This window comes from Vombatus ursinus, unplaced genomic scaffold (genome assembly GCF_900497805.2).
Source record: "Vombatus ursinus unplaced genomic scaffold, bare-nosed wombat genome assembly UNPS02005286.1, whole genome shotgun sequence".
Classification (NCBI taxonomy): domain Eukaryota; kingdom Metazoa; phylum Chordata; class Mammalia; order Diprotodontia; family Vombatidae; genus Vombatus; species Vombatus ursinus.
The window spans coordinates 16762872-16788844 of record NW_020945064.1 but is presented as its reverse complement, the minus strand read 5'-3'; the positions used below and the strand labels follow the sequence as shown (position 1 = coordinate 16788844).

At 38.8% G+C, this 25973-nt stretch overlaps 1 protein-coding gene across 1 annotated transcript in view; it reads left to right on the top strand.

Moving 5' to 3' along the window:
- The window catches only part of LRRC36 (leucine rich repeat containing 36), a 54349-nt gene that overhangs the window by 12281 nt on the left and 16095 nt on the right, over positions 1–25973 (top strand). Inside the window, exons 5-9 of the mRNA XM_027846052.1 lie at positions 5470–5552; positions 19509–19636; positions 21792–21843; positions 23457–23906; positions 24457–24746. Of these exons, the coding sequence (XP_027701853.1) occupies positions 5470–5552; positions 19509–19636; positions 21792–21843; positions 23457–23906; positions 24457–24746 (1003 nt within the window). The remainder of the gene's footprint in view (positions 1–5469; positions 5553–19508; positions 19637–21791; positions 21844–23456; positions 23907–24456; positions 24747–25973) is intronic.

Sequence of the window (25973 nt, the reverse complement as noted above, 5' to 3'; positions counted from 1 at the left end):
ATAGTCTCATTTCAATACTGCCAATCACTACATTTAGTGTTGTTTAACTGTTTTTCTTTTTTATAAGAAAATGACTGGTATAAAAACAAAAAGTAGAAATAAAAGAAAAAATACACTGACTCTTGTATAGAGTTGTGAGTAAAAGCTCTTTGTAAATAAAAAGAAATAAAGTAAGCTGCTATTATTTTAGAATCAGTTTGGGTACATTCTCTCCATTGACTCCCTATACCTCTCTTTCTTCTTGGTTATAATCTATATGTGGCTTTTTAATAAATGAGTTAAGAGCTACTGTTTAGTCAGGTAGGAGTATAAGTAGACTTTTCTATCTGGTGTTTGATGTTAAAGAAAAAAGTAAAAGAAGAGTAATTTCTCAGTGAAACAAATAACGAGCAGACTAGTTAAGTACCCAAATGGTGCATGGTCCAGCCACTCTTTTCCATTTTTAATTAGTGATTATATTCAAATAGGTCTTGTGCATTTTGTACCCCAACATGAAGCCTAAGAACTCAATCTTTAAAGGAGCTTTTAAAAAATTTTAGGAGACAGTTGTTGTTTGTAAAGACAAGACTCAAAATACGTTTTTCTTTCCTCTTAGGTGCTTTTTTTGGTAATAGGACATGCTGCTGCCAGGCAAACAGTGGTTCTTTGGTCATATCTAGAAGATCTAAAAGCTAGGCTTCCCATAAGGGTGAATAACTGAAAGAAACAGAATATTTGCTAGATCATATTCTTCTTTCTCTATCTCTGTCTTTGGCCCTCTCTCCTATATACACATATACGTTTGTCAAGGCGAAACCCTGTTGCTGTCTTTTTCCAACCCAAAGGAAATTTTACATTCATTTTACTAATTTGCTAAATAATTCATTCATACATTCATTTTACTAATTTGCTAAATAATTCATTCATTCATTAGGTGAAATAAAAATTTTACATTTCTTAGTAACTGTGTACCACCCTGCTACCCTCTACCAACTGAGATAGATTGCCATCTCAGAGAGCTTAGGGTTACAGAATTTAAGCTTACTATCATGTAACTTAAAATTTACGTTTCACTAAAACTTAGTAATGTTTTAAACAAAGTTATAAAATGTTTTGACCATGAGATTACATGTGGATTAGGGAGAAATAAGAAAATGTCACAATTATAGCAAGTTTCTGTTTAATCTGGGATTGTGTCTACATAACACAAAATGAAGTAGAGATTTGGTGGTTATTAATTCAATCATTGTAGATAATCAAATCAGTAATATGTTTAAAATGAACTTTTTGGAGCCCAAATCATTCATTCCTTCATTCAGATTTGGCTTCAAACAATAAAAAAATGAACAAGATAGTTGTCAAAGCTGTATTTCACTGTATGTTGTGAAAAGTCTGGGATTCAGGAAATAGGAACTCTTACTTGCATAAGGCTGCCTTTCCATCTGTAAAATGTACAGGTGTACGGGGCAGCCAGGTGGTGCAGTGGATGGAGCGCCAGCCCTGAAGTCAGGAGGACCTGAGTTCAAATCCGGCTTCAAACTAGACACTTGACACTTGCTAGCTGTGTGACCCTGGGCAAGTCACATAACCCCAATTGCCTAAAAAGAAAAAAAAAGAAAAAATGTAGAGGTGTACAGCTTGACACAAATCTGTCTCCTGGAGATGAGGTATTTGTAAGCCAAGTGCAGATGACCTCCAGAATACTGTTATTTGTTTTTCATAGTCTTGCTTTTCATGGCAATGAAATAATTACTTTAAAAGTTCTAAATTATTTTAAACGAGATAAAATAAATTTTTACATTTGTATTTTCATAGTCACCATTTTTTTGATAACCCTGTCACCACTCTTACACTTTTTTCTGAATTTTACTGTCATGTGAAAATATTTTTATAAGCTGAAGAGTAGTAAGCAGGGACCTCTTGTATGTCTTAAAATTGATTACTGTTGAGCTTTATCATTCCATCCCATAACTATTGTTACTAAAATGCAATTGGCCTAGCAGTCCAATAGGAAAACTAAGTGGACAGAATGGTCATTGCCCAGGTCGTGACATGTAGTTGAGAATGGACAGTTCATTGAGTTTTTAGTCCATTAGAAAATATGTCTTGGACAGGCATGATAGATGACAATGAGCTGGGCCCAGAATGAAATAATCAGAAAAGTTTAGATCAATCTATCAATCAATCAGTTAACAAGCATTTAATAAGTACCTCCGAGATGCCAGTTACTGTGCTAGGCACTGGATTACTTGGGAAACTGCAGTACTTTCAATGATTCCATGCTGTTTGCATCTCAGTGATGCTGTGTGGCATCAGGTATGCCATTTGGAATACCAAGATCTCTGAAGTGTCCTAATCGTAGGTGACCTGGAAGGCAGTGGTCTCGTTCTGTGTCCAAAGGCTATAGCATATTATCAGCAATTGCTGGTGGTACATGAGAAATGGCATAAAGACATTATTACCAAGGACATGTAGACCCCAAAGGAGGTGGTTGAACATAGCAAGAGTGAGGGATAACTGATGGAACAGCTGAAGTATCAAAGGTGCCCATGAAATGCAGAAGACCAAAGGCTTCCAACATTTGGATAGATTTTACACAGAGGATTTATGGGATTGCACAGGATGAGAAGATGTGAGGAAGGGATTGTGACCCACACTGGTGGAGGGAGTCCCCAAATTGGTGAGATGAAGGATACATCAAAGTGTCAGAATAGTCACATCTCCCAGATTTCTGTTGCCGATTCTAGTGTCTTTGCCCAACAGACAGGTCTGTAGATAAAAAGCATTATTCATTGTTTTGGGCTTCTAAATATGCAGATCTGTAGTGGCAGAATAAATCCAAAAAAACAATTGTTGTCAATTTTTTTTTTCTCTAGGGAAGACTTTGCACTGCTAAGTAAAAATTAAGAGCCACTGAGCAAAGATGTATCAGTGGATAAAATGGATATCAAAAAAGACTGTCAACTGTATTTCTGGGAGGGGCTAACACATAACATTTATATATTTCAGTCCTTTGCCATAGATGTGTTTGCCAAGTTTGGTTCAGACATTTAAGCTCTCATGGTTGTTTGGTTTGTGTATGTTCTAATCATTCATCAGATTTCTACAGCCTGTGGACTTGAAGTTCAGGCCTCTCCTACTGCACTTTTTCCTGCTTTGTGCTGGGATTTGGGGCATTGCATTTAAAAATAAAACATTCTGAATAAAATATCACCCTTTGTCTATTTCTGAAACCAATAAATTTTTTAGAACTCATATGTCTTGCTTTACATAATAGGTTTGTTCCTGAAAAATTTTATGTATTATCTTTTTGTAAATCAAATCATATTTTAAAAGTACTAGGAGAATGCACTATAGAAAATCCCTGTGATGAATATTTTTGTAAAAGGATTTATCATCTCTTGAATTCATCTTTTTTGTGGATCCAGATTTTTATATCTGGGCTTTATGTGAAGTAGGGATACCTGTGCATTGTGAAAAAATCACTTTAATTACAATATTGTAAGTGATTACAAAACATTTATCATGAGGGAAAAATATTATCTAGGTGCAGGGTTATATTTAGAAATATTAATGAGCTTGAGAAATATTTGTTAATAAAAATGTAACTTGGGGGTAGGGAGACTTTCTTCCTAAGCCTTAGTGTCCCCAAATGGATAGTGCTCCCCAAATACTCCAGCATGATTACATTCTTAGATAGATACCTAGTATTAATGCTAATATTAGCTTCCTAGCTTTACTCATGCTCTGAAGTGCATTTGTTCATGAAGAACAAAATCTTTTCTTTCTCTGTATTTCTTTAAACTAATGGCTACAAACTATCTTTTCTTTGGGTAATATTTCAGTTCTTAGACATTAACTCTATCATTAACACTGTAACCTGAGTGTTTTGTTTGTATCCTAACTATACACATTCTCTTAGAACCTTTGTCTTCTAATGTCACTGTCTGTCTCTATAATGGAACCATGGTGGAGTGGAAAGTGGCCTGGAGACTTTAAGGCCTTGAGCCCTGATCTGCCACTTACTTGCACTATCCACTATACAGGGTACCTGCCCCCTTCCTAACTTCCCTGTTTCTTTTGAGGGCACCCCCATCCTTCCAGTCCCTCAGGTTTGCCATACCAGAGGCTTCCTCTCCTCACACTCCCTCACCCTGCCGATCTAGGTAGTTGCCAGGTCTTATTACTCCATCTCCACAGCATCTTTCTCATCCGTCCCCTTTTTCTTCAATTCTGAGGACACCATTCTAGTGAGGTGTGGAAGGAGGGCATTCCGGGCTTGAGAAATAGCCTATGTCAAAGCGTGGAGAAAGGACATGAAGTGTCGGGTGTGAAGAACAGCCAAGAAGATGGGTTTGGCTGGACTGCAGAATTTGTGGGAAGGGGAGAGAGTACAGTTATTCCTTCCACATTGGGGAAGCAGGAGGGGAAGGGAGAAAAATCTGCATAAAATTTTTAATCCTTCATACCAGAAAAGAAGTCTTGAATTATTATGGTATTACAAGATAAAAAATGTTGTTCTTATACAGTATTATACATTTATTTTATGCATTTCTGAGTTTCTAAACTCTTTCTGTGTTGTCTGCTGGCCTTTGTGTGTCATCTGTGGCTTCTGCAGAACTCCCAAAAAATTCCCATTTAATTTCTTATGCTTACCGGGATACATTGAAACTATGCTGGGGAAAGTCATGATGTGGAACGGATAACTGTAATATGTCATAAGCATGGAGAGGCAGATTAGGGGCCAGGTTGTGAAGGGTTTTAAAGGCTAAATAGAGAAGTTTTTATTAGATCACTAGGTGACGCCATAGTTCCCAGAGTGCCTGGCCTAGAATCAGGAAGACTCATCTTCCTGAGTTCAAATCTGTTCACATTTACTAGCTGTGTGACCCTGGGCAAGTCATTTCATCCTGTTTGCCTCATTCTCCTCATATGTAAAATGAGCTCGAGAAGGAAATCGTAAACCACTTCAGTATCTTTGCCAAGAAAACTCCAAATGGGATCATAAAGAGACATGACTGAAAAATGACTCAACAACAACAAAGAAGTCAACAGACTTCTGGTCTATATAACATAAGTCTATATTAGAAGTAGTAGGGAGCCACTGGAGTTTATTGAATGGGGGATATAACATAAGAGCTTTCAAAAAACACTGGCATCTGGGTGGAGGATGGATTGGAGAGGGAAGAGGCTTGAGGCAAGGAGATCAATTTTGGAAGCTGTTACCATAGTCTAGGTGAGAGGTGATAAAAGCTGAAACTAGGATAGTGGCTGTGTGTGTATGTGTGTGTGTAGAGAAGGGGATATATGTAAAAGATGTTGGGGAGGTAGAAATAATGATATTTGATGACTGATTGCATATGTGGAATGAGAGAGTGCATTTTCAAAAGTTTGATCATCATGAATTCATATGTATTTTTACTAGAATTTCTTTTTTTACTTTAGAAACCTCTCTTGTGATTTTTAAAGCATTGCATATGGCAATTCTAGGGAGAAGACTTTGAAAAACTGTGTGATGGATGAAAGGTCACCATCAAAACTTGAAACAGATGTTGATAACAGGATTGAAACAGGTATGTTCCTCTCTGAAGTCAAAAAGTAATAAACCTTATTTAGTTTAAAAAGCTATTTTTTTGAAAGTCCTGAAATTCTCAATCTGTAACGTATTTTCGATCTTCCTTATTGCCTATTTGTCCAGGGAAATGGCTATGAATTGATGTCAGTGAACTAAGCAGGGATCTTATTTTATGGTTTTGATTTCAAGTTGACAACATTTTATGCAAAGATAAACCATTATGTGATATGACATCTCCCCTTCTGCTTTTAGGATGATGTGTGGAAAAATCTTAGTGCATATCAGCCCTGGAAATTGGATTTCTATATATATTAAGGCATAATGTAACTGCCTTTACTTGACTGAGCTAAACTGCTGCTCTCAGAAATTTCTTCCATGGGCTAATGAAGCATTCTAAAGTGCTCAAGCTACTGGGAAGTAATTGCTTTACTGGACAAAGTGCCATTTCTAGAGGACCTGAAAGGCTTTAATTGTTGACTGGGTTTCACTTTTTTGAAATGAATTCACATTGCTGCTTTGTAAGGTTTTCTTTCTGCTGAAAATCATATTTGTGCCAAATCCCTGGAGTAGGCTCACTGTAAGCACCATTGGTAATAGGACATGGCTAACAAAGTTATAAACTATTACTGCCACATCACAGAGTTAACAGAGCATTGTCTGGAGAATGGTTTCTGTTAGTCCAGTTGTTTCCATAGTTTTATTTTCCCCAGTCTTACTGGGTAAAGAAACTGTGATCCTGGTTACCTCATGCTTTGCTTAAAGACTCACTTATTTTTATCTCCTTTGCTGATCCTATCCTTTCTCCCAGCTCCTCAGTGTGGGTATTTCCCAAGAAATGGTTTTCAAATCTTTTCTCTCTATGTACTCTTCTAACTTCAACTATGATTTCTATGTGGATGATTTCCAAGTCTTCCAAGTCCTGATATCTCTCCTGAGCTTTAGTGCCATATTCCAGCTAGAATATTTCCCATATTCCTGCTGGACATTTACAATTCAGTATCCTGTCAGCACTTTGGTGTTCAGTGTACATAAAATCCAATCAATTTTCCCCAGCCTATGCTAATTCTAATTCCTAAATTCCCTTTTTCTATTCATCATCAGTCTCCTGCTCACCTTGGCTAGAGATGTCTTTATTCCTCCTACTTCTTTACTCTCACATCTAATTAGCTATCAAATTCTGTGGTTTTATATTTGCAGGGTGTTGCATCAGTACCGCTCTATTCATTCCCACCACTGACACCCTTGTTCAGTCAGGTCCTTTTATAGTGATTCTTATCTGGATCACTGGAAGTAGCTTTATAACTGGATCCTGACACCACCAAGTGTGTCTCTCCATCCAATCCATCCAGTACCTTGTTCTCAGATTAATTCTTTATAAAACATAGCTCTACTCATGGCATACTGCCACTCAAAAACATTTAGTTACTCTCCATTACTTACTGAATTAAGGCCTAATTTCTCATGAAACTGTAGAATCTCAGAGTTTGAGATCTGTAAGTTACCTTCATGGTGATATAGTCCAGCCCATAACCTGGCCAATGGTCATCTAACTTCTGGAACCCCTCTCTCCTAGGCAATGACCACAACCCTTTTTGAGACAGTCCCTTCTACTCTGACCAGCTCAGATTGTTGGGCAGTCTTTCCTACATCCAGATTAAAATGGCCCCCTTGCCCTTCTCCCCGTAGTCCTGGTTCTGCCCTCTGGGGCCAATGAGAACAAGCTTACCCCTTACTCCACATGACGACCTTTCAGAGATTCAAAGAGGGCTAGCATGACCCCCTCCAGTCTTCTCTTCTTCAGGCTGATCAGCTCCAGTTCCTCAAACCAATCTTCACAGGACATGAGCTCAAGTTACTTCACCATTTTTGTTGTGAAGTAGCCTGCCATAGTGGATGGGGCACAGGAAGACCTGGGTTCAGATCCCACCCCAGATACTTATTAAGTGTGTGACCCCCTAAGCAAGTCACTAATGAGAAAGCCTTCCAAGTCCTTTCTAGCTCCAAATCTAGCTCCAGATCCTCTTCCCTCCGCTGGACGCTCTCCAGCTTATCAACGTTTTTCCTAAATAAGACATCTACAGCTGGACACCATAGTTCAGATGCAGTCTTAGTACAATGAAACTATCAGCTCCTTTGGAAACTTTGCCTCATTTAATACAGCCCAAAATCCTATTGCTTTTTGGACTGTCACGGCACTCACTTAACTCATACTAAGTTTATAGTTCACTAGAACCCCTAGATAACTTTCAGACCAACTCTTCTCTAATAATACTTCCCCATCCTATGTTTGTGAAGTTGATTTTTTAAACCAAAATTGTTAGACTTTATATTCATTTTATTGGATTCAGTTCAGGTGGTACAGTGGTTAGAGAGTTGAACCTGAAGACAGAAAGATTTTTCAAATCCAGACACTTAGCTGTGTGACCCTGGGCAAGTCACTTAATTTCTGTCTGCCTCAATTTCCTCATCTATGAAGTGGAGATAATTAGCATCTGTGTCACAAAGTTGTTGTAAGGACTGAATGAGACATTTGCAAAACACTTCGTAAACCTTAAAGCACTGTATAAGTGCTAACTATCATCAACATCATTGTTATCTCTGTCAAAATATTTTTGGATCCTGATTCTGTGATCTATTGTGTTAGTTTCCTTCCCAGCTCACTGTGATCTGTAAATTGAATTAGTGTACCATCTATTCCCTTATCCAAGTCATTGATAAAAATGTTAAACAATAGTACAAGCCAAGTATAGATCACTGGGGCACCCCACTGCCAAGTTGATATTGAACTACTAAAAATTAATCATTGAGTCTGCTATCTGACAAGTTCTAAATCCATCTAATTGTATTGTTGTTGTGGTTCATTTATTCAGTTGTGTCCAACTCTTCATGACCCCAGGGACCATATGCATGCCAGGCACTTCTGTCTTCTACTATCTTTCAAAGTCTGTCCAAGTTCATGTTCGCTGTTTCCATGACACTACTATCCATCTCATCCTCTGCCTTCCCCTTCTTTTGCCTTTAATCTTTCCCAACATCAGGGTCTTTTCCAATGAGTCCTGTCTTTTCATTTTGTGGCCAAAGTATTTATGCTTCAACTTTAGTATTTGACTTTCCACTGAATCATTTGAATTAATTTCTTTAACAATTGACTGATGTGATCTCCTTTCTGCCCAAAGGGACTCCCAAAAGTCTTTTCCAGGGCCACAATTCGAAAGTGTCGATTCTGCAGTGCTCAGCTTTCCTTATAGTCCAGCTCTCATAGCCATACATCACTACTGGAAAACCATAGCTTTCACTAATACTGACCTTTATCAGCAAGGTGATGTCTCTGCTTTTTAGTTTGCTGTACAGATTTGCCATAGCTTTCCTTCTAAAGAGCAAGAGTCTTTTAATTTCATGGCTGCAGTTGCCCTCTGCAACAATCTTTGAGCCCAAGAACATAAAATCTGACACTGCTTCCATTTCTTCTCCTTCTGTTTGCTAAGAAGTGATGGGACCAGTTGCCAAGATATTAGTCTTTTTTTATGTTAAACTTCAAGCTAACTTTTACACTCTCCTCTTTTGCCCTTATCAAGAGGCTTCTTAATTCTTCACTTTCTGCCATCAGAGTGGTATTGTCTACATATTTGAGATTGTTGATATTTCTCCCAGCAACCTTAATTCTAGCTTTTGATTCATCCAGCCTGGCATTTTGCATGATATATTTTGCATATAAGTTGTCGTATTCCTTTTCCGATCTTAAACCAATCAGTTGTTCGACGTTCTATTCTAACTGTTGCTTCTTGACCTGCATACAGGTTCCTCAGGAGACAAGTAAGATGATCTGGTACTCCCATCTCTCTGAGGACTTGACACAATTTGTTGTGATCCACACAGTCAAAGGCTTTAGTGTAGTCAATGAAATAGATTTTTTGGGGGAACTCCCTCACTTTTTCCATAATTCAGCGAATGTTGGCAATTTGGTCTCTAGTTCTTCTGCCTCTTTTTCTGTTAAGTCTCTGTTCACATATTGTGGAAGTCTGGCTTGCAGAATCTTAATCATAACCTTGCTGGCATATGAAATGAGTGCAATTGTTTGGTAATTTGAACATTCTTTGGCATTGCCCTTCTTTAGGATTGGGACATAAACTGATCTTTTCCAATCCAGTGGCCACTGTTGAGTTTTCCAAATTTGCTGGCATATTGAGTGCAGCACTTTGACTGCATCATCTTTTAGGGTTTTAAATAACTCGACATTGTTGTCTATTCTACAGCTCATCTTCTCCATGATGGTATGTATGAGATTCTTTGCGAAATGCTTTGCTAAAATCTAAGTAAAGCATAACTGTAACATTCCCTTCGTCAGCCAGTTTAGTAATCTATCAAAAAAAACCCACCCAAAATAGGGTTAGCCTAGGATGATGTACTCCTAAAGAAGCTATGCTGGCTCTTTATAATCTTTGTTTCTCTTTCTACATTCTCATCAACCATTCCATTCATCATGAGTTGGATGGAAACCTACTTAGGTAAGGGCCGTCAAGTACAACTCCCTCTTGCAAAGATGAGGGAGCAGAGGCAGAGTTTAATGACTTGCTTGTGATCCCATAGCCAAAAAATGTTTGAGTCTGATGATCTGTTCTAGAGCTTTCCCAGAAATCAAAATTTTGTTCCCTGGCCAGTAGTTTGTAGTGTTCTTCCCCTCCCCACACCTTTTTTTGAGGAATATGGAAATCTGTCCTCCTGTGACCTTATGGTACCTCTCCCGTGTTTTAGGATCTCTCAGATATTCTTGGCAGTGACTTAGTACCCAAAGATGCAGCTCAATGGGTGGCTGGCTTGGTGTTACCTGGGACCCTCAGGCATTCTCTTAATACCCTTTTACTTGTCTTGGGTCTCAGTGATTACCACTGTTATTTCCAGTGTAAAGGTCATTCTTCTTGGCAAAGAAAAGGGAAGCAAAAGAAGAATTTAGCAACTCAGCATTCTCTCTGTTACCTTCCTGTCTTCCCAAGGCAGGAACCCCTCCTTGGTCCTCCTCTTCCTCCCTCTGCACCTCCTCCAGCCTCCCTTTCCAATCCCCATGCCCATTAGCCTGCTCTCTGCACCCCACTTTGTGCTGCTTTTCATACCCTCTCTTCTTCTGTCGCCGCCGTCCAACGGCCTTGCCTAAATCATGGCATGTTGTTTCAGATTCTACCTTTTCTCCCCGAACTGGTTCCAATTTCTCCTTCCTGTAAACTCTCACATCAGTTTGTACTTTTCATGGTATATTGGGTGTATGATAAATTCTCCCTGCAAGGATCATCCTTAGTCCTCCTTGTGTGTTCACCCATGTAACCTCCTCATTCAGCTCCATGACAGGGGCTTCAGAAATACTTGTTGACCAAGACATTTAATCAATTAACCTGTATGCACAAGCCGCCAGCCCTAAAAATAAGTCCCTTCAGTTCTGTTATTCATTATCACCAAGAAATGACGCTGGAGATCTGAAGCAAAAGGAGCCAAGCCCCTGCCTTCAAGGAGCTTTTTTCCATATAGGTGAATTTTTCCAGGTAATTATATTCTATCTCTTAATACAACAAAACATTTATTTTTATGACAATCTAAAATGCCTGATACAGTTGCCTATATGTACTGAACATAATTTACTTTTTTCTTGACAACCCAGGGTTATATTGAAGTGTAGGAATATTAGTCCTTACACAAAATAGCCCTCCAGAGGCCATTTGTGGTTGTGTCATCTCATGTTGGCTTAGTTGCTATTTATCTTAGTGGATTAACCATAATCAGCCTCTAGGAGAAACTGAAGTAATAATAATTCATTTATTTAATGTTTTAAAGTTTACAAAGTGCTTTTCTCACAACAAACCTGTAAGGTAATTAGTACAAATGTAATTTGTCCCATTTTACAGAAAAGGAAACTTAGACTCCGAGATTAAGTGACTTACCCATTATCACACAACTAATAAATGTTTGAGATGGGATTCCAGGTCTTCCTGCTTTAAATCCAACCCTCTATGCTATGCTGCCTATCCATTGAATTCATACACTTTCAAAACTGAGTTAAATCAGTATACCTTATCTGCATATATTCGTTAGTCATCCTGAGGGAACTTCATACCTCTATTGAATCAAGCACCCGTGTGGTTTTGTGAAAATTATTCCCCCTTCGCCATCTTTTACTTGAAGTTGTAGAATCATAGACTGTTAGGGCTGGAAGAGATCTTAGATACTGTCTAATCTAACCCCTCTCATTATTTTACATATGAGGAAACTATATCTCAATTAGTCTGTGAACAGATGGTTGTTTACTAAAAATCTGACCTCCCCAGGTGAGTGGGACATTATTGTATAAAAAGTGGACTAAACCAGACCATTGAGACTTTTTTTCCTTTTATCTTTTCTCTAGGTGGTGCCTAAGACAACAAACTTATTACTCCTATCATTCACTTGGTTCCTATATACTGATATAAATATAGGATTAATATTTCTTGAATATATATATGTATGTGTATACATACATATATATACATCTACATGTGTGTATATATAATGTGCGTATATATGTGTATATAATTTCCCTAAGTTGTAACCTCTTTAAGGGTTTTATATTTCTTGCTTTCCCTCTCAACGTTAGCACAGTTCTATAGTCAATCTGTTGTAGGAGTGAACAAATGAACATCAAATAAATGAAATTAATGTTCTTTAACATTTGCTCAGCAAAAACTGATTTCCTTGAAAATAGATAAGTAGCTATTTATAAGGCTTTCTTAATGTGTCTATGCCTTCATCTCCCCATCTGCATGATGAAGATATGTCCACTTCCTTTCTCCCACACATCAGTTTCATGGGATTAAAACCATTGGCAAGTACATATGTGCTAATGTATTGTGTCAGCATTATTATTAGGGTGGGGTCCTGGTCTTTGGGACAGAGGTGAATGCTGAAGTTTGGAGAAGGGCTTCCTGGAACTTTCTCTCTACAGGGTCTCACTCTTGGTTTCTGTCCTTAAACTTGTCTTGTAGGCAAACTTCTGCTCTGAGGTTTTAGCAATTAGCCAATCTTTCTGAAATTTCAGGGGATACAACATAAGCTGTAACTTGGGGAGACCAGAATAAATTTTCTTAATTTCATTCAGTTAAATTCTGAGACCTTGTATTTCCACTGAGAGATATGATGTAAGGAAAGCCACACAAGATTGGAAAAGAAAGACCTAGGTTCTATATATGGCTCTTCTACTTGAAGAGATAGTGTATTGTGGTGAAAAGAACACCAAATCCAGAATCAGAGAACTAGGGTTCAAATCTTGCCTCTACTTCTTACCACCCGTGATTGATGTTATTAGGCAAGGCACTGGCCTTCTCTGAGCCCCAGTTTCCTCATTTGTAAAATGAGGGGTCAGACTAGATGATCTTTAAGTTCCTTTCTGGCTTTAAATCCTATGAATTTACTAGCCATGTAATCTTGAAAGAGCACAGATCTAACCATATCTCTTGCTCAAGACCCTTCAATGTCTCCCTATTGCTCTATGGTAAAATACAAAGTTCTCAACTCAGTAGTCATAGCCCTTCACAACCTGACACTAGCTTACTTTTCCAGGCTCATTTCACATAGGTCCCAGTCAAACTAGCCTATTGGTTGTTTTCCAAACTTGGTATCATTATATTTTCCATCTGCACGTCTGACGGGTTGTCCATCATTCCCAGAATGCACTCATTCCTTTAAAGTTCAGCACAAGCTCTACTAGCTACAGGAAATCTTTCTTGATCCCCTAGTTATCGCTGCTTATATAATCCTGTATATATTTGTATCTGTTTACTTGTGACATCCAGTAGAATGCAAGCCCCTTCTGGGCAGGGACTGTTCCTCAATTTTGTTGTTAAATCCTTAGCACCTAGCATGGTACTTCACAAGTAGTAGATACTTAATAAATGCTTTTGGGTTGGGTTAGAATATTTGCACATTCTATCTAAGGTCTGTGCTTTACTTTGTAAAGCCACTATAAAAATTAGTCTTATTATGTGTTGGGTATTTGAGGATATGCAAAGACCATAACATAAAATCCTTATTCTCCAGGAATTCACAGTCTCACTGAGAAATAAAGGTGATACATAGTACCTACTGTTTTCCTTCTCCTGAGGTTGGTTAAGGTTATCTATACTTAGGAGAAAAGGAGCACCACTACATTCTACCCTCCCTAGTGCTTTATCCTCCTCTGCCTTTTGATTCTGTATTCTCTGGGACCCCTAGCCTACTGCAAACAGACTCCCCTTCATCCTCCCTCTCTTCCTCTTACGTTCTTTCCATCTTCTAACATTCACGGGAAGCTGGCTCTTTCCAGAAATGCTTTGTTCCTTGTTACAGTAGGCTAGGTGCTCTTCTCATGCCTACTGACACACTGGGTCAGGAGGAGGAGTTGGCATACAGTCTTCTCTCTGTATTGCCATTTCCAGACCCCTCTCCTATGGCCATCACTCAGGAGCCTGCTCTTCCCTTGAGGTTTATTTCATCTGTCCATATCCCGTTGTCCAGATCCTTATTGAAGTCATCCAGTGGCTTCAAGGGTCTCTCTTCTTTCTTACTCAAGTTCAGTGCCAGGCTCACAGTTTTCCTCTCCACCTTAACCACTTCCCTCATCCTTGGTGATGTCAATATTCATGTTGATATTCCTTTGAACGCTCTGGCTTCCCGTTCATTATCATCTTCAACTTTCACGTCCTTCATATTTACATTCAGCCTCAGATAGCATCCATTAAGGGGTGGTCATGCCTCAGCAATTGTTTTGATTGACTATACATATTTGTTAGAAGGGTTTTCTTTTTCCAATCATGGTGGGGGAGAGATGGGGAAGAGAGAAAATAGATTTTTATTCATTGAAAATTATAAAGTTAAATTTTAAAAATAAATTATTCTTTTTTGTATTTCTTTTTTAAAATTTATTCATTTATTTTTAGTTTTCAATATTCATTTCCATAAGACTTTGAGTTCCAAATTTTCTCCCCATCCCTCCCCTCCCCCACCCCAAGACGGTATGTAAATTGATACAGGCTCAACATATACATTCATATTAAACTCATTTTCACCTTAGTCATGTTGTAAAGAAGAATTAGAACCAATGAGAGAAACCACAAGATAGAAGAATCAAAAAAAAAGATCTGCATTCAGACTCTGGATGATAGAATTTTCCATCATGAGTCTTTTGGAGTTGTCTTAGATCCTTGCAGTGCTAAGAAGAGATAAGTCTATCAAAGTTAGTCATCACATAATGTGACTGTTACTGTGTACAGTGTTCTCCTGGTTCTGCTCACTTCACTCAGTATTAGTTCATATAAGTGTTCCCAGGTTTTTCTGAAGTCTGCTTGTTCATCATTTCTTATAGCACAGTAGTATTCTATTACATTGATATACCACAAACTTGTTCAGCCATTCCCCAACTGATGTGTTTCCCCTCAATTTCCAGTTCTTTGCCACCACAGAAAGAGCTGCTATAAATATTTTTGTACATGTGGGTTCTTTTCCCATTTGTATGATCTCTTTGGGATACAGACCTGGAAATGGTACTGCTAGGTCAAAAGATATGCACAGTTTTATAGCCCTTTGGGCATAGTTCCAAATTGCTCTCCAGAATGGTTGGATCAGTTTACAACTCCACCAACAATGCATTAGTGTTCTGATTTTCCCACATCTTCTCCAGCATTTATCATTTTCCTGTTTTGTCGGGTTAGCTAATCTGATACATGTGATGTGGTACCTCAGAGTCGTTTTGATTTGCATTTCTCTAATCAATAGTGATTTACAGCATTTTTTCAAATGAGTATAGATAGCTTTAATTTCTTCATCTGAAAACTGCCTACTCATATCCTTTCACCATTTATCAATTGGGGAATGACTTGTATTCTAATAAATTTGACTTAATTCTCTATATATTTTAGAAATGAGGCCCTTATCAGAGACACTGGTTATAAAAATTCTTTCTCAGTTTTCCGTTTCTCTCCTAATCTTGGTCACAGTGGCTTTGTGCAAAAACTTTTCAATTTAATGTAATCAAAATCATCCATTTTGCATTTCATAATGTTCTTTATCTCTTGTTTGGTCATAAATTCTTCCATTCTCCATAAATCTGCCAGGTAAACTATTTCTTGTTCTCCCAGTTTGCTTGTGGTATCAGTCTTTATATCTAAATCCTGAACCCATTTTGACTTTATTTTGGTATACAATTTAAGATATTGGCCTATGCCTGGTTTTTGCCATACTATTTTCCAGTTTTTCCAGCAGTTTTTGTCAAATAGTGAGTTCTTATCCCAGAAGCTGGAGTCTTTGGGTTTATCAAACAGTAGATTACTCTAGTCATTGACTACTGTTTCTTGTGTACCTAACCTATTCCACAAATCCACCACTCTATTTCTTAGCCTGTACCAAGTAGCTTTGATGATTGCTGCTTTATAATACAATGTAAGATCTGGTATGGCCAGGCCACCTTCCCTTGCATTTCTTTTCATTAATTCCCTTGATATTCTGGACCTTTTGTTCTTCCAGATGAATTTTGTTACTATTTTTCTAGCTTTATAAAATAATTTTTTGGTAGTTTGATTAGTATGGCACTGAATAAGTAAATAAAAGAAATTATTACTAAACCAAAATTGTTCTGCTTCTATGATCTTAAATTCTGAAATTCCCTTCTGATTATAAACTCCTTCCTTTCTCACTATCCGTACCTCACTTTCCTTAAACCTTTTCTTCATTTTCACCATGATCTCCAGTCCTTCCATGGTTTCCTGGTTTATTTTTTCATTTGTTTGTTTTTCAAGACTTGGTCTCCCTCGCTCTCCAAGGCTGAAAATGCAGGAGCTACTTACTCACAGGCAAAATCTTACTACTGATCAACTCCAGGGGTTTGGCCAGTTCACCTTTTCGTAGGCCACCCAGGGGCTCCCTGTTTCTAGAGGCTTACTGTCTGAACGGTAAACTTTGTTTGGACACCTGATCAGCATAGCGTACTCACAGAATGCCCAGACACTAATCTGGGCCTTTATATGTTGAGATCACAGGCAGGCACCACCAGGCCCAGCTCATCCCTCTCTGTTCTCACAGCCTCTTTTTCCTCCCTTCACAACTTTAACCCTATCCTCTTCCCTTGAATCACTAGCTCCCTTGTCCTGTTGGCACTTAGGCCCTGCAAGACCTCAAGCCTGGCTTAATCCTGTCCTCTGCCTTCTCTGACCCTGTACTTCATTCCTGTAAGCTGGATCCCCTACCGAGAGACAGTGTGGTACAGTAGCTAGAAGACTGGATGTGGAGTCAGGAAAACCTGGGTTTGAATCCTGTACCAGACACTTGCTAGTTGGGTGACCCAGGGTGTGACATCTCACCTCTCTGGGCTTCAGTTTCCTCATCTGCTATATAAGGAGTTGGACTTAATAACCTCTAAGGTACCTTCTAATTCTAAATATTTAATCCTATGAAATTCATGTTGTCTGCCCTCAGATCTATACAGAGTTTAATTCTGTCATGCTTCCTGAAGTGGTTTTAGGATCCAAACCTTCTCCAGATTCCTTAAGCTCCCCAAGACTTCCCACTCCTTCTTAGTAAATAACTTGCCTTCTACTTTTATTGAAAAAATTCAAGCCCATCCACCTAAGCTCCTTTATCTTCTCTACTTCATATCTCAAAATCTCTCTATAACTCCACTTGACTCTTCCATTACTGCAGCCTCAGAGATGTCCTTGTGTTGCTGCAAGGCCCACTCCTTATGCCCTTGCCTCCATCTTTCTTCTGTCACCCTTGAGAGTTTTTCCTGTGGATCATTCCCTTCTCATCTGCCATCTCTCTCTGTCTCCTGGCTTCTTCCCTCTGGCCTGAACACACTTAGGTCTTTTAAATCCTTTAAAACAGACTACTTCATTTGACACTGCTATCTCCTCAAGCTATTGTCCTTTCTCTTTCCTCACTGTTTATTTTTAGAAGTAGGCTATAACTCTTTGCCTTCACTTACCTCATTACCTACTGATCTCTCAACTCCTTGTGTAATCTGCCTTATCTCTCTTCTCCATTCTAAAGTCTGAAAAGTAATCAGAGAGCTCTTCATGGATAAATACAAAGGCTTTGTCTTGTTGGACTTTGGCATTGTTGAGGCCAGTGGCTGCTGCCTCCTCCTGGCCACTTTCTTGTTCCAGGGTTTCTACGACATTCCTCCAGGTTCTGCTGCTGGTCACCTCCTCTTTGGTATTTTTCTTTGCATCCCCAGTGCACAGTGCCCCGAACAGAGTAGGTGCTTAATGTTATTTAAATTGAACACCAAACCATTAAAAAAAAAAAAGGTTGCAGAACAATATGTGCAAGTGTCAGGTGAATGATACGATGTCAAGGGTAGTTGAGAAAGTTAAATTGTTGGGAAAGCTCTCCAAGAGGAGGTGAGACTGGAGCTGGGTATTGGAGGGCTGACTGGCAGAACCTGGATAGAAAGGAGGGTGTGTGAGGGGGTGTGAGGGGGAAAGAGCCTGGGACATTAAGGACAAAGTTAGTACAGAAACCTAGATGTAACAGATAGAATCATTCTTGTGAGGAATTAGTAGGTGAGAAATGTTGGCTGGGGTCAGGGTCTTAGGGCACCTTCAGCACCAGGCTAAGGAATGGGGACTGAGAGTTTGTGAAGATGATAGAAAGCTCATCCGTGTTTTCATGTAATCTGTGAGTTTAAAAGGAGTTTGAGTGGTTCTTAGTCTTATTTCCCCATTTTCAGATATCACCACGTCAACCATCTCAGAGAACAAAGAAAAATGCCCTACAGCCTTACTCAGTAACTCATTCCCAAATCTGAGCTTTATTGTCAGAGAGTTCTTCCTTTATTGCTAAATCTAAATCTCTTCTGCTACAGTTCAAATGTTTCCCATGATGGATATGAAGCACCATTTGTAAGCTCCCAAACACTTATAATAACCAGTGATTGCTGCCCTGCCTTTTTTTTTTTTTTGAGGCAGTGGCGTTCAATGACTTGTCCAGGGTCACGCAGCTAGTATCTGAAGTTAGATTTGAACTCAGGTCCTCCTGACTCCAAGGCCAATGCTCTGTCCATTGTGCCACCAAGCTGCCCCTGTCTTGCTTTTTCTACGGTGCTTTCTGTGATAGGGCAGAAGGCATTTGTTCTGGGAACTACTTAGTCATTGGGGAAGGTAGTCTTGGAGCAAATGCACTGGAAACTCTTTTAAGTAGTGTATTTCAATCTCTGCAGCTGAGAAGCAGTAAACGTTTCAAGTCCTTGAATGCAAAAAGGGCCCAAGTCTCCAGAAGCTTGGCCTTACCCTCTCCTTGCCTTCTCTGCTGCACTGACTCACATCAGTTCTGTTGCCCAGAGGTAAGCAGACTAGAACTGGATGAGCATGTTCTTAGTCAGAAGCCCAAGTCTCCACCATCCTGGCTTAGTGCCTTACTAAGTCCTGCTGGAACTTTCTAGAATTAAAATAAAACTAATTTTCACCCAAGAGATCCTTGGGTGAATCTCAGAATTCTACAGTCTTTATTATGAAATACCACAGGATTAACACTTAGGGCTTGGATCTTACAATATAATAGAATTCTTCTGTTTTATCTTTCCTGGTTTCAGCTTACACTGATAGACAGGACAAGGAAACAATTCATTTCTTTCTTTAGTTGGTTATCTAATCTTAAACTAGAATACCCAGCAACTTCTTCAGTACTTCTCCCTATAAAAATAAGTCTTGATTATTCTTACTATTTTACAGATGAGGAAACTGAGGCACATGAAGGCTAAGTGACCCAGGGTTGTCAGGTGAATCAGCTGATTTGGGTCATGGAATATATAATGTCATGGATTGCTTCCATATGTTGTTTCTCAACTGGCCACTGTTGTGGCTGGAGGCCTCCTGCTTGGGGGCCAAAATTTGTAGTATATTTTCTTGGAAAAGGTGCCTCTGAAATCTGGTCAGTGATTCACTGGATGCCTTTCATTTTAACACAGAATTAAGCAAAGGACTTTTCCTTCCTCTCCCCAACCGGGAATTAAAGGATTCACTGACAAGTGTTTCTACGAGCCAAGCCAGCAATCCAGTTGATCAGGAGCTGGACACTTTCCCCCTGGGGACCCAGGTAATGTGTTCACTTTCTTGCTATTCTGACATATCAATCATTGCAAACTAATAATACTGATAATTCTCAACTATCCATGAAGGAGCTGAGAGAACTTGTATAAATGAATCATTTTTATCAGACATTTATTTCTAAAAGCAGTTCATGTGAAACTGAAGTGGCTACAGGCTCAATATGAGTCAGCATTGTGATGTGGCTGCCAAGAAAGACAACATGGTCATAAGCTGCCTTAATAGAAATCTGACATCCAAGACAAGAGGTGATTCTCCCACGATATGCTACCCCAGTCAGACCACCTCTAGAGTTCAGCTCTGACCACCACACTGTAAGAGGGATGTTGTTAAGTTGTGTGCATCCAGGACATGGAGGGGCCTCAAAATCATGGCCTAAGAGGAACTGTGGGAAAAGACTTGAGGTATTTAGCCTGGGAAAGGCATAATAGCCTTAAGCTGGAAACATGATAGCTTTCTTTATATAGTTATAGGACTATCATGTATACAGAGTAATGCAAGAAGATAGAAAAGGCCGAGATTGATTCAATATAAGAACTTCCTAACATTTGGAGCTGCCTCAAAGTGGAATAGGTTGCATCCTGAGATGGTTACTTCCCTCAGGGTCTACAAAGCTGACTATAGAAGATGTTATAGGAAGAGATTCTTTTAGCCAAGATCCTTCCCAGCTCTTAAGATTGACTCTATGATTCTTGTAGATGTGAAGGATAGCACCACATGTATTCATTTCAGCCTTTCACCCAACTAACCTTGCACCAAAGCCACAATCTTCATGCACATAACTAGTACTTTTATGTTAGTTCTGTGTCCTACACCTCTAGCCATCTTGCTTTTCACCTCACCTCCACTTCTTTTCAATTCCAGTCTTCTGTGTCCCCATAGTAAAAACTATTCTTACTCTTTCTGTAGTGGAGCAGAGAAAGAGGAAAAGGGAAAGGGTAGATGTGATGGGAGGCAAAAGGCAGTGAACATATGAAATAGGGGGTAAAGTTATTCGTTTTCTTTTAACTTTAAAATCTGGATGGTGGGGGGGGTGAGGAGGTAATCATTAGGTGATTTGCATGAGTAAATATGGTAGAAGAAGCAGTGTTTGCTGATGGGGGTTTAAAATTCCCTCTTTGTTTACACTCCCTCAGGTAGAGGTGTTGATGACCTGAATGATCAACTCCTGATGAATCAAAAATTGACTGTAATAGTAATATTTTTTCTCATTTGGGGGATGGCATCTCATTGGATTTAGAGCTGGACAGGACCCTAAAGATCATTTAGTTCAACTTCCTTATTTTATAGATGAGTAAATAGAGGACCAGAGAAGTTAAATGTCTTACCTGAGGTCACACAGATAGTAGAGGTAGCAGAGCTGGGATTCAAACTCAAAACCTCTGACTTGAAAGTCAGTGGTCCTTCCTTCAATAACAAATGGTTTCCTTATTGGTAAATAGAAAAGCACATATTTGGTGTCATCTCTGAGGCAGTCTTTGAAGGTTTTAATTGAGACTCCAGGAAAATGTCTTTGACATTTGTTTTACCTTTGAATTGACTTTGTATTGAGAAATTGACATAAGGGACTTTACAATCTTCACTTTAGAATCTAATTTCAATTTTGAAGTCAGAGTTAGAACTTGAATCAAAAAGGAGGGAACAGGGAGGAATTAAATAGTTTGTAATATTATTTCAAATTGAGAAATAAATTCATATGTTGAGTTTAGCCACCATCCATCCATAGGAAGCCGGGTGCTTTCAGATCCTCCTAAAAAGAAATAGATTGGCATCTCAACCTTATCCTACCTCACTTCAATCTCTTCAATCTACCTCAATATGATTTTAAGCAACTTTAGCAGGTGATAAAATTGATATGTCTCCCTCTTTTTTGAGTCAGAGAAGCATTTCTTATCTCACCTCTATGCTAAAGTATTCAAAGCAAAGAATATACAGTATTTCACAGCTTTCTCTAAAACATCCTTGTCTTTTCTAATACTGTTTAACTTATTAAAAGACTCTTTGTCTTCACTAAAACAGTTCTTTTAACTTCCCTGTGGGCTTGGAACAGGACCTTGTATAATGTATGCAATGTATGTACTTTGTATTCTCTTGCTTTCTGTGTCCTTCCATTTTTCGGATTTACCTTCTCAAATATTTTTCAGCTACAGGAAGTGGCAAGACGGGAGCTGCCAGGTGATGGTCACCAGGAAGATGGTAAATATTTTGCGTTCAGAGTCCACAGTTTCATGAAGTTTGAGAAGAATTGGATGATGGTTCTCAATCCTAGGTGCCTACATTGGCAACTCTTTTGTGGAAGATTCTCACCAGTAGATGGGATAGTGACCTATGTGGTTTTCCTTCTTTAAGACTGAATATTTCAGGGCAGCTTGGTGGCGCAGTGGATGGAGCACTGGCCCTGGAGTCAGGAGGACCTGAGTTTAAATCTGGCCTCAGACACGTAACGCTTACTAGCTGTATGACTCTGGTCAAGTCACTTAACCCCAATTGCCTTGCCAAAAAAAGGAAATCCTAAAAAAAAAAAAAAAAACACAGTATTTCTAATCTAATCTCTTTGGTTATGCTTAGATTTTTGTAATTTATTTATTCAAAAACATGGTCTCCTATATGTAATGCATGCATTATATTTGAAAGTATGAAGATACAAAGATAAATTAGAAAAATTTCCTTTTTATTGAAATGTACCATAATTTTGTGACTTTCTTATATTCTATTCTAGGAATTTATTAAGTTCAAATATAATATTTACTGAATAACATTTGCCTCAAAGGATCTGCTTCCAGTGGTTTGTGTTCCATTGTCAACATTCAGCATGTCTAACTCAGTTGTTGCAGCTTCTATGTTTGCTAAAGAGATCTTTTGAAAACGTCCAACTGAACTGAGGCTGTTATGGCCTTGAGAGGTTGTTCCCACTGTTGGTCCTAGCTTTAATTTCTAGGGGAGAGCCACAGCTCTCTTGAGAGAGAATCTTTCTAAGGCTGGGCAAATGGGATATTCTAGGCCTGGGTTTCCCACCAGAGATGACAGAGGAAACATGATGATGTAGGAGGAAAAGGGCATGATTTAGAATCAGGATACCTGAGTTTGAATTATGCTTCTAACACATTTTATGTGGGATTATGGGCAAATCACTTAATCTGTCCAAGCCTCAGTGGCCTCACCCATAATATGAGGATGATGACATTGATATAGTCTGCCTCACAGAATTGTTGTGAGAGAAGAACTTTCTACCACCCCTGCAACTTTCTATCCCAAAGAGTCCAATTTGACTCAAGGAAGTTCCTTATAAATCAAATAGAAATTCGTTCCCATCTGGCCTGTGGCAGGTTCATTACTTGGGCTCAGCATGGTTTGATGGTGCTGTAGCGTAGGAGACCTGGGTGTGAATTCTAGTTCTGCCACTTAACTAATTTGTTCTGTCACTGAATGAGTCACTTCCCTTCTCTCAGTCTCTTTCCTTATCAGTAAAATGGAATAAGGGGATAAAGGTTGGACAAGATGATCTCTATACTCCCTTCCATCTCTTAATATTCTATGATTATAATACCTTTTGTTAAAAACCTCAATTTCCTTATCTGTAAAATGGGGGGGGTCATCCTAGATCATCTCTAGGGGCCATTTCAGCTCAAAATCTTATGATTCTATGATTTGTGAGTTCTTTGATTTTATTCCCTTCTATCTAAACCACCCTAACCGATAGCCTTCTCTGATAGAGAGGAAATGTGTCCTGGGCACAGTGATATCCCTGTGGCTAATGAGAAATTCTCACTCCTGTTTTTCTTTCCTTTGCCATGGTTATATTCTGTTAGAATTCAGATGCTACACATCACTTCAATCTTCAGTCCGGTCTCCAGACAAGATGGCTAAGGAAGGATACCGACTAACCTTTTCAGATGATAAATCTTTAGGTTCTCCTCCAGAGAAAGAGTTGATACCAAAGACTGATGTTTATCAACTTAGCCATGAAGCCTTATCAAGTAAACGCTTGGATGTCGGTGATTCAAGCCAGATTCATCCCTACCAGTTACCTAAAGATATTAGTCTAGATAATTATAACAGTCACTATCCTCACTCCATAACTTTACATGGAAGTTTTAGCAAGAAATCCCATACTCATCATAGAAGTAAGAATTACCAAGACTATGGTACAAAATCTTTGAATGATGCAAAGTCCACCTCATCCCACTCCTGTGGAGATATAATGACTCCTTTGACTGACTCAGACTCCGCCACTGGAAGACTGCTGAAGCTCAGTTCAGGTAACAAGGCTTTTGATTTATTACAGGTCCTTTTCAAAGGAGGGAAGGTGGCGGTCTACAGCAAGGAAATTTGGAGTCTCTAGACCAACATATCTTGAGTTGTGATACAGGGATCATCAGTGATCCATATAGAAACCTGGCTTAGAATGAGTGTGAATCGATACGTAATATGGTAATAGAGAAGTAGTTTTCATTGTTGAAATTTGGGTTTCACAATCATATCATATTGTAGTTCACCAAGTAAAATCCTAGTAAGTCATGCTAGCAGCTTTCTAGTAATCCTGGGTCTTCAAAGATGATGACTGCCAAGTGTAAGTAAACTCTAGCTGAGCCTATCAAGCTGTGTGTATATGTATATGTACACACACACACACACACACACACACACACACACATTGTTCATCTGAGAATCAAACTGACTGAGGTTGAGGGTCATCACAAACAAATTGTCCATAACAGTGGACCCTAAGTTCAAAAAGAAGCTAGTTGTAGAATAAGTAATGGATCCTGCTCCAGAGAGTTTTCATTTTCTGGCACATTTCTTCTACAGATCTATATCCCACAAGCCATTTTAGCAGTGATTCAACTCTGCTGGCCAGCATTGAACAGCAATTATCTGTGGGCCTTGATGATTTAACACAAGCACATGGTTCTTTCACAAGTAATACTACTGTGGGAAACTCTCTACGGACATTCCTATTACCTTCAGGGACTCAGGAAGACAGGGGACTTTTGGCAAAGAGGTCCGTAAGCCCAACTAGAAGGGGATTTAAGAGGAAGGACAATATTCTTTCAAGCATGGCGCCAAATCATGGGCTCAAAGAGGTTACCAACAATGAGGCAAGTGTTTGTTTGTGCTCTTAATAAAAACTACATTAGGACTGTGTTTCTTTTTATGGGGATAAATTCCTAAATAGTGTAATCAGAACACACAGATGACTTTGAAGGCAGAAATTAGGGAGGAAAGGCCAAAGCTTGTGATTTTTCCTGTGGTCTCTGTGCCTCATGCAGCTCATTCATCCCTGTAGTGGAGTGAATTCTACCTACTCTTTCACTACAAATGTGAGAGAGAAAACACAGTGGGGAAGCCACTTTGGGGCTAGACTTGGTAACTTAGTATAAAGGGGAGAACACTAGATTTAAAGTCAGAAGACCTGGGTAGATTCAAATCCCAGCTTTGTTACTAACTTACTACCTGTGTGAACTTGGGCAAATCACTTCTCTTATCTGTGCTTCAATTTCTTTAGCTATAAAATGAAGGAGTTAGGTTGGAGCAGTGGTGTCAAACTCAAGTAGAAATTAGGGAGGTAGGGGGCACTAAACTGTACCTAAGGCTCTTACAGGTGCATATTGACTTAGAAAAACACATATCAATGTTACTCATATTCTATTGTATTTTTATTTATTTTGTTAGAAACCTCCCATTTACAGTTTAATCTGGTTCTGGTTGCATTATGCCCACAGGCTGTGTGTTTGACGCTTCTGGACTAAATTATTTCTAAGGTCTCTTATATCTCTGATAATCTGCGGTTCTAAATAGAAGGGGATCCAGAAATATTAGAAGCTTCCAGAGGCTTCCAAAGTTAAAATACTGTACTAATATCTACATGTGAATATACCTATACTTTTGTTTGTGGCACGAATGAATAATTTGTGATGTATTTTGGTGACAACTCAACAAAAATAGCACTGTTCTTCCTAATAATCTCACTAATATGGTATTTTAAGCATACACAAGCAGGAGTAGGTACGGTCCATATATTCAACATAAATGTTTTAAGGTTGAAAATTTGAAAATCGTTGTATAATTATAATCAGTCAGCATAAATTGTTTATAGGAATGATTGAATCTGTATTTTGGTTTGTGCAGCAAAACCTCATCAGTGTTTCAACTCAGAATTATTTGATCATTCTTTGTCAATCAGCATGTGTGATTATTGTTGAGTAAAATGTTCTAAATAGGTCTGCCAGTAAATTCTTCTGTGTTAAACAAATTTGTTCAATTCAATTCAATCCGTGTATAAAACCCCCAGTGAATCGAATCTTTCTGGCCTCAGTCTTGCTATC